General features: G+C 41.7%; 1 protein-coding gene across 3 annotated transcripts in view; it reads left to right on the forward strand.

The window, feature by feature from the left end:
* Positions 1-9,570, forward strand: part of LOC143221785 (muscle LIM protein Mlp84B) — a 17,717-nt gene continuing 8,147 nt past the window's right edge. Inside the window, exons 1-4 of one of the 3 annotated variants that reach the window (XM_076447298.1) lie at positions 1-206; positions 3,227-3,351; positions 4,258-4,420; positions 9,352-9,478. In XM_076447298.1, coding sequence (XP_076303413.1) covers positions 3,237-3,351; positions 4,258-4,420; positions 9,352-9,478 — 405 coding nt within the window. In that variant the 5' untranslated portion in view covers positions 1-206; positions 3,227-3,236. The remainder of the gene's footprint in view (positions 207-3,226; positions 3,352-4,257; positions 4,421-9,351; positions 9,479-9,570) is intronic. The other 2 variants (XM_076447299.1, XM_076447300.1) reach the window with 2 other exon arrangements.

A 9,570-nucleotide genomic window follows, 5' to 3' on the forward strand; every position in this document is an offset into this window, starting at 1 on the left:
GTGTGCAAACCCCCGGGCTATGACTAGGACGTGCACGCACCGAGAACAGCCATTCGAATCCAGTATTAGTGCGGTGTAGAGTGGTTTCGCTCGGTGCTTTTTAATCTGACACGCAACTCATCCGATCCTCCTCCCCGACTTGCGAGCGAGCGAGAGAGAAAGTTACCCGTTTAAGAAACCTGTGACTACGAGACCGATTACCGGTGGTGAGTACCTACCGCACGTCCAGCTCCAGAAACAGAGAAAGAGTTGATACATCGTCAGTGTACACACGTCGACGGGGACTTTCATTTTTACGCGCGACACCAACCACGGTGGATGAATGCCGGCGACTAGGATGGAACTAGAACCGATGGGAATATGTATTGTAATCTTGATGAATAATCATCGATCAGGTCCATGGTGTACCGTCGACAGTGGTCGAGACGGATTCCACGCGAGAAATTCTACATAATCATGTAGAATAACATTTTTTAGTAGACGCGTCAATTCTTTTTGTCTTACAATTTGAGAAAGAACGGTTTCAGAATTCGCAAAGTAGTAATACTTTTTGGAAGTAGAATTTGGAAGGAACAGGGTGTACGATTCTACGAGAAAAATTCGGGGTATTATGTAGAATAATATCTTTTAGTAGACGCGTCGATTCTTTTTGTCTTAGAGAAAAAACGGTTTCAGAATTCGCAAAGTAGTAATGCTTTTTGGAAGTAGAATTTGGAAGGTACAGGGTGTGCGATTCTATGCGAAAAATTCGGGGTATCATGTAGAATAACATCTTTTAGTAGACGCGTCGACTCTTTTTGTCTTAGAGAAAAAACGGTTTCAGAATTCGCAAAGTAGTAATGCTTTTTGGAAGTAGAATTTGGAAGGTACAGGGTGTGCGATTCTACGCGAAAAATTCAGCAGAAAATGTAGAATCAGATTTTTTCGTATGAGGCTCTATTAGGAATAGTCTTCAAGGAAAAATGATAAATCGCGAAGCACGTGTGATATTTATTCAGATCGAAGACTTTATAGTAGTAGAAAAATTGAAAATTGAGTGATTCATCGATCACGTGACACTAGATACAGTAAGCGTTGCGTTAAACTATAGCCAATCGGTAACAGGCGGGACTCAAGAGTTTTCAAACTTGATTTTCTCGAACGTTACATTTTCGACTTACCTTTTGGCGAAGTGAAAATTGCAAGAATAAAATGTCGGGTTAATGGAAGGTTAATGACGTTTCGAGGAAACGCGATGAAATTTGAGACGAACCGGCTATAGTGTACACAGGAACGCATTCTCCGAGTGTTATGATGTAATACATGGCGGGATATGTACAAACAAAGGTGCTAAAAATACCGGCGTTAAGCGGAGAGTACTTTCTTCATGTTCGTTTTTCGGTGCTTGGATTAGCCATCTTCCTCGAAATTAATTGATAGAACAATTTTTATTCTTGGTCAATTAAAAATTCTTCGAAATTAACATTTTATAGTAACTTAAACTATTTACCATTTGGTAAATTCATAATAAAAATATTGTACCATTTATTAATGCAGCCAATGCAAAGATTAATGTCGAAACTGTCATTCAATTCTACAAGATGTCATAATTAAAATGAAATTGACGCGAAGGATACAGGTGAGATTCAATATGGATGACTACTTTTAACGTAGACTCGCTAGACACTTTAAATTTCACCTTTTCGGATGTTAGTCGCGCGATCGTGGTATTAATAAAACAGACTACTAACGTTTATCAAATACACGTAAACTGGTTAACCGTAAAAGCTAATCAAATATATATAGACAACTTCCTGCCGTGAAAGATTGGGAACATTCAGTTATTGAATAACTATAACCAGTTTACTACGAACGTCTGACTGATGATTTACATCGAGTCACTGAACAGCAAGGCGTCTTATAATTATACTTCGGTAGATTCTAATGAGTGTACTATTTATTACTTGGGTATAATGATCCAAAGGGATAAGATGAAAATTGTTCAAGGATGCATCGTGGAAGTGGCTTCATTAGCCTACTCGGTGTACATCTTCGAGGGTTCTCCGCAAAATTTTCATTTGAAAAATGTTTACTGTCGATCAAATTTGATCTGGTTGAAGAATTTGGATTTTGGATCTCGATGATAAATTTTCGATTCAAGTATTTGGATTTTGGAAGGAAATAGTGGTTCGGCAGGGGTAATGGCGACCGCATTGTGGAGAATCTAGCACCTTCCCTAATACGGCCTCGCATCCGGCTCACGTTCGCACGGATATAGAATCCTCCGTCTCTCTTGCTGCTCTCTCCTGGTTGTACCTCTATCGTCGAAAATGAACACTCTCGTCGCTATACACGGCTCCCGACAGTTGTATCACTCCGTCTTCAAAATTGGGAGCGAGGAAAAAATTTGTTTGGTCTTATAGGGGTTGTACTATGTGTAGTATTAAAAATTTTATACAATTTTTCGGAGGTCCTAACGCGATTCCATTATTACAAAACTGTTTCATTGAATTTTGAAAACTTCTTTTTAATTCATTGAGGGTCGTGAAATAATAGCGAGGCACTAAGAAAATGTAGATTTCATTATAATTTCTCGGGGTAAAATTGTTTAGAAGAAATAATTGACCGCGTGGAGACCTTTTTATAGTCACAGAGGGTGGAATGAATTTCGTTGCAAAATGGAGTAGTCTCGAGGAAAATCCCCGCGAAAATTTAGGCGTGAAGGAAGCGCGTTGCTTCCGAGTTCTCTCAGGCTCGTAAATCTTCCCGAATCTCGCGACCCGCAATGGCCGACTGCAAAAATAGTCGCGGTTGTCGACGGCCAGAGGGAACCCACGAATTCTTCATGTTTTAGTCAAGCACTGGTTAAGTAAGCGTTCGAACCATTCCAGCTCGCTTATTTCTGACAGATTGCCAGTTGCGACTCCGACTCCGCTCCTTCCCAAATAAGTGGAATTTTGTTTCAGTTTGGAAAAAAAAAGAATTTACGAGAAAGAAAGTCCTCCCGAAAGTGTACAGAAATGCACAGGCTGTCTCGAGCGTAATACATAGTACAAAGATTTGAATTGAACTTCCGATTTCAGTGTCTCTTAAACAGTTATTATTTCATTTCATTTTTAACGAAGCTAGAATAATTTTTTCCCGGTGGTACTATTAATTACGAGACTCTGTGCGAGCGGGAAAATTAGTTCGAACGATGACGAAATGTTTATCGTTTAATTAACGAATGGTTCGTTTCTGTTTCCAGTACAAACAAAATGCCTTTCAAACCAGTAGAGCACCCCAAGTGTCCCAAATGCGGCAAATCCGTATACGCCGCGGAAGAACGAGTCGCCGGAGGCCTCAAATGGCACAAGATGTGCTTCAAGTGTGGTAAGTTATCGACAAATTAAAACACTACAGAGACCGATCGATATCAATCGTTCGATCGATTGCTAGAGTCACTATTCTTCGAGAAATTTAATTTTCGAACGCAAGACGATAACCACCATTCAAATTATGGCGGGAAACGTCCCGAAGGGTGTCGTTGCGCAAAACACCATTCTATCCTTTTGAAAATAAACCATCGCCAGAAATAGTTTTCCACGGCGCGCGGCGGTGTCCGGGACGGTGTGTCTCGGCCCTAATTAGTTTTGTGTGCCAGCCAGAAATCAATCGTAGCCACCCAGAGCAGTTAGGGGAGTGTAGAGGGGTTCGTTTAGGGTGCAACGACCCCCGGAAAAATTCCGTGGCCCCGAAATAGAAAAGCCCCAATCGAATATTCATCGAGCGTTTCGCGACGCCACGGGAATAATCAGCAGGCCGGAAACATTATACGAACACGATCATTATACACACTGGTTGTGTGATTCGGTTACATCCGTCGACTATCGTGGGATAGAACGACGGCCGGTCGCCATTGCTATTCTCGGCGACGTCAACCTCGCAACCCGTAGATTCGGAGCATTTAACTCGGGAACCGAGGATTATTATAGGGAGATAATGGATTTAGAATAATAAACGAGTCCCTTTCCTTCCGGAAATTCGATGAACCGGAACGACGGTCATATTTGGGACTCGCTTGCTAATTATGGTGGTATTAACACGTTCCATGGCACGTTTACCACCGATAGTACGCGGTCAACTATCCATTGAGGCCGCGTGTACTCTCCATGCCTCGCAAGTTGTCTCTTGGCAAGAATTCTAGAAAAAACACCGAACAACGGAAAGAAAGAAGCATAAACCCCGAGACCGCGGTTACAGGCCCAGCAAAACAAGCACACGCTATCTATGTTGCAGGTCTCTGCGGCAAATTGCTCGACTCGACAAACTGCAGCGAGCACGAGGGCGAGCTATTTTGCAAAGTCTGCCACGGCCGCAAGTTCGGCCCGAAGGGATACGGTTTCGGCGGAGGCGCTGGTTGCCTGTCCATGGATCAGGGCGAACACTTGAAGAGTAGCGAGTGAGTGCCACCTGCCGTCGTCCAACCTCTCCAAAAGAAACCCTTGTAAACCCGCCCCCTTCTCTCCCGAACCTCGAATTAAACCAAAAGAAAGAAAAAAGGAAAAGAAAATTCTCTCCGAGTCGTCGTCTGCCGATGCACACCTCTGTCTCTTTTTCTCTCTATCTCTCACACACACTTTCTTTTTCTGTTTCTCTCACTCTCTGTCTCACTCTCTCACTCTCTCACTCTCTATCTCTTCATCCCCTAACGGTGTTCAAAGAGACACAGACACCATCGACATACTATAACGATCGACCATAAGAGAAGCCTGTCGATCCAACAGCATGGTCCTCTTTGTTGATACCGGAAGAGACCTGGATGAAGCCTGCAGCCACAGTACACTCGAGGAGCGAGAGCATTGATCACTGTGTCCCATGGTCCCCCATGGCGCTCTATTAGTTTCCTTTTATGGCCTTCTTTTCGATCCCCTAAATTTTTCGTTTGTAAATCTCGGTTGAGTTCTCCTCGGTTGAAATTATTTTCTTTTCCTGAATTATGGTACTTTCTCCACCACCCCATGGAATCTCTATGAAAATCTCGTTTTCCCCATCCTCTCGTCGTCCAGCGATCATGGTGAACGATGGCGATGGCGGTGATGCGACCCATGAGATACGAGAATCGACGACGACGACGACCACTCACCGTTTATGAATAATGATGATTAACTGTGTTTTAATATCTAGCTCGACTGTCTCTTTTGTTGTCACGTTTAACTCGTGCACCTGTGTCCCCCCATTCGAAACAACCATAATTTTTCCCACACTCCCCCCCCCCCCACCCGTTGTCTATTTTTTCCGTTTTCTATTACCCTCTCTCTGTTCTGTTCTCTTTTTTGACCCACAAGATTCACCATTTTCTTTCTTTCCGTTCTCCCGTGTGTTTGTGTGTGCGTTGCACGAACGTTTTGCAACATCGTCACCACGTGCATACTTCGATAAATGTGCAACACACACTCCCCACTTTTTCCTTCCCCCCCCCACCCCAGGCCTCCCTTATTTTCTCCATTACACGCATACGATTTAATTAATTTACGTATTATAATGATTGTTTACTCGTTTCTCGTTTCTTTTATGCGACTACTACAATCTCTACGCTCTAGTTTATAGAATCATTTGTACCATCTGTAATAAGTGCCATTAAAAGACGAAAAAAGGGAATTTGAAAAAAAAACACAAAATACAGAAGAATCTGGTGTTCTTGATTGACGACTACCGTTTATATCTTTTCTTTTTTATTTGGTTCTGTTTTGTTTATGAGAGATTAGATGCGTCGGACACGGTCGGGCAAAAATGTTTTTGGTTTTACGATCGTTTCGATTTTGAGCCGAGTTTTTCGCGTACCGAGGGAACGGTGTAATTCCGATGATCCGTTTAGTTTTAGGGAGTCGATTGATTTGGATGTTAGGCTACGTCGAAAACATTTTTGACCCACTGTATAGTTTCGTAGCAGTAGATGTGAAAAAAGATAAATATTACGATGGCCTGGCGTCGATGAGACACGATGGGCACCGAGCATCGGCTCGTGGACAACGAGAGACGAACAAAATGGACGCCAGGCCCTTTTCTGAATCTCCATTGGCGAGCTCGAGTCTTAAAACACCCTTTAGAATGTTTTCTTTGTGTGAAATATTTGATTCTCTGTCGAACAATTGACTATTTCTTACAATATCTTCAGGATACATTTCAAAATATTTAAGGTTGACCTCTTAAATACCTTCAACAATTTAATCACCTTTCATTGTTGAGAGTCTGTCTAAACTCAGTCTAAAATCCAGAAAGGGTTTCATGAAGTGAAACTAGTGGACTGTTCGTCAGGATTAATACGCGTTAACGGTGCATGAAAACAGTGTTAAAACGGTGTTGAGAGTCCATCTCGCCGCGAAATTCAAACCAATCCTCCGACCCCTCACATACTTCCACCCCTTGTCCTCATTTTTTTCGCCAGAAAAAAAATGAAATGAAATGAAACCGAACGAACGGTACACGAGCAAAACGCAATGAAACAGAAAAAACTGTCAAAAACACCCCACTACCAACCCCCGCCAGCCCCGCCGAGTGCGAGCCAACCGGAGGCCCATTGAACAATATATGTTGTCGCTTTATCACGAGCCTGCGCGCACCCTCGTGATAAAGGGAAATACCGAGTAACTGAAAAGAAAAATGGTGAGCACCGAGTCAGATTCCACCTCTCTCTCTCTCTCTCTCTCACTCTCTCTCTTCTCTCTTCTCTCTTCATATCTCTCTGCCTTTCTCTTCTGCCATACACACTCCGCGTGATGAACAACAAAAACTGAGCTTCTATTTTGGTTTTTATACTACTTTATACTCTGTTTTTTAATCATTTTTTTTCTGATATTATTTCGTGATTTTTTTCGCTATTATTTTCAGATTGTCTTTTCTCTCTGCCTATCTGTTTCTTGCTATCTTTCTGTCTCTCTCTCTTTCTCTCTCTCTCTCTCTCTCTCTCTCTCTCTGTCTATCTACATATATCTCTACGAATTTATCGATCCGCACACCTGCACGGCCTCTCTCGTACACCACTTTTTTTTCGAAAAAAAGAAAATAAAAAAAAAGAAAATTGGAGGATACACGTAACCCCGTAACCTTGCTAACAACGTTAACTCGATGGGTGCTTACTATAGTTGTGAGCGCGCGCGCGCGCGCTCTATCACGCTCTCGCTTTATCACACCACACATTCTACACACAGAAAAGCAGATTATTATTTCGCTAGTAGAGATAAATACGTAGACGAGCTTCATGCTGCAGCCCCCACCCCCAACTACCATTTTGATTACAATTTGGGCAACAGTGTTTCTCGATGGTGCTTTCTTTTTTTTTAGGTGTGTTGTCGGAGGGAACGGGCAGGATTTTTGTATAATTTTTATCATTATTTTCAGTTCTTTTTTTTCGATGGACATAGATGCTCCAATATGTGTAAAAAAAAAATGAAAATTTGTTATGAGAATTTATACATCAGATTTTGAGGTTCGAACTTTGTATATTTCTGGAGAAAAAATTGATTGTACATAGATTTCGATCAATGCTTTTGACAAAAATCGAAAGTTCAATCTGAAAAATTGTTCCGCGTGAAAATTTGACTTGAGGGATGATTTCTGGGCAGAAGAACAACGAAAAAGACATCGAGAGGCACTGAACCTACCTGAGCACCCCTGAGTTTGTGTCTGCGATTTTCTCTCTCCCACCCCATCTAATTGAAACGACTTTCTTTGCTCTTTCTCTGTCTGTCTCTTCTCGATCTCTCTCACCCTGTTTCTCTCCCCTGGCACCCTTGTCCCTCCTCTCTTATTTTATATATATATACATACGTATATCTCTGTCCTCACTTTTTCTTTTTCTCTTGAGTCGATTTGTATTTTGTACCATTTGTTTATTTATTATTTTGTTTAATTGTTTATATATTCATTGATTTAATTTATTGTTACACACGATCCGCTTCTTGGCTCTCCTCTCGGGGCTCGGCGGAAGCCACTTGCGTGGTTGCAAAGGGGAAACGGGATACTAATCAATTACTAACACACGTGCCTAACATACTATCTAACCCGAGGTTGTTCATTCTGTGACGGATTTTCTGGTAACCCGATTTTTCTGATGTTCTCTGGTTTTTTTATGTTTTTTTTCCATTGTTGATTCGTTTTGATTGTTGTTCTTCCCCCCGCCCCTGCGTCGGTCGAGCCGCGAACCATGGGGATTCCCATAGAGAATAATTCCCGAAAACTGAAGCGATCGACTCCACTCTTTTGTACAGTCTTCGACATTGAAACCGAATTTTTGATAATTATCACACAGATTATATCGAAAAATGCTACTTGGTTGGATAAAACTCGATCTTTAAATTGCTAACAACATTTCTGATTTCTCGCACAGTGAATATTGCTCAGCTTTTTCTCGAAATACTGTGCGTCATTATCGATATATCTATCGCCAGAGAATGGCGGGTGCATGCCTTACGAGACCATTTCGGATCGTTTCTTTGTATGTTACAGCGAAGTTGTATTTTTCTTTAAACAGACATTCCACTAGCTACCGGTGATCCGGAAAAATATTCCGTGGGTACTGTATAGTACATGTACAAATGAATACAGCACTATTTTCACAGAAAAATAGTTTGAAATCTCCAAACATTTGCGCCAATTATGACAAAAATCGCGCAGCACACTAAATACTGTTAAATCGATGAAAATTATGAATATCATCGAGTTCGACGGAAAAAGACACACTAGACAATTGATTGGTGCACGTAATACTTAACATCTTAAAACGTAAAACCTACACATTCAACTAATTCACTGTATAATATTTGCTTTTATATATCTCGAGCAACGATGTACATAGTATCGTCCATTCCGTTTACGAATATCGTTTAGTGGAGTCGGTCTAGCTTTGTTTCTCGGATGCTCAGCTTCGAATACTTTTTAAAGAAGATTGCGAAACGAATATTGTCACTGGAATTTCATTTTTAACGCAACAATTCGAAGTTGTGGTAACCATGTTCACCGCTCGACGTTCCTTCTACTTTGTGCGGTGGTTGCTTTTTTCTACTATTCGCTTGTTCTCTGTATCCAACGTCTCTTTATCGAATGATCTCCATATACTTATTCTGTAGTACTATTTATAATTTACAAAAATGCAAAATTTTACGAAAATGATGTTTGGGGGGATTAGAAATTACACATTGCTAAATCTTCCTCCGAAATTGAATTATTACAGTTTCCAGAGAACATTGACAAGGTTTCCGAGTCATAATTCTTAATTTTTCGAAATCACGGATTGGAAGATCATTCGATAATTCGTAAGAGGAGTTGGACTCAAGAATCGAACTCGATCGAATAGAATGAAAAGGATCATAGTTATAACATCGGCATTTCTAGGGAGCTCTCGCGAGGATCGAACGCCATATTGGAGCCGCGGGCGATCGCTAAGGCCCCAGAGGGCGAGGGATGCCCGCGATGCGGAGGATACGTCTACGCGGCGGAGCAGATGCTGGCCCGTGGAAGGGTGAGTTATCTATTATCAATTTAGGGGTTGAAAGCACCCCGGAAACGCGGACCCAAGTAAATTATCCGCGTGTTGGTGCCGCGGACACGACC

Source organism: Lasioglossum baleicum, chromosome 3 (genome assembly GCF_051020765.1).
Source record: "Lasioglossum baleicum chromosome 3, iyLasBale1, whole genome shotgun sequence".
Taxonomy (NCBI): domain Eukaryota; kingdom Metazoa; phylum Arthropoda; class Insecta; order Hymenoptera; family Halictidae; genus Lasioglossum; species Lasioglossum baleicum.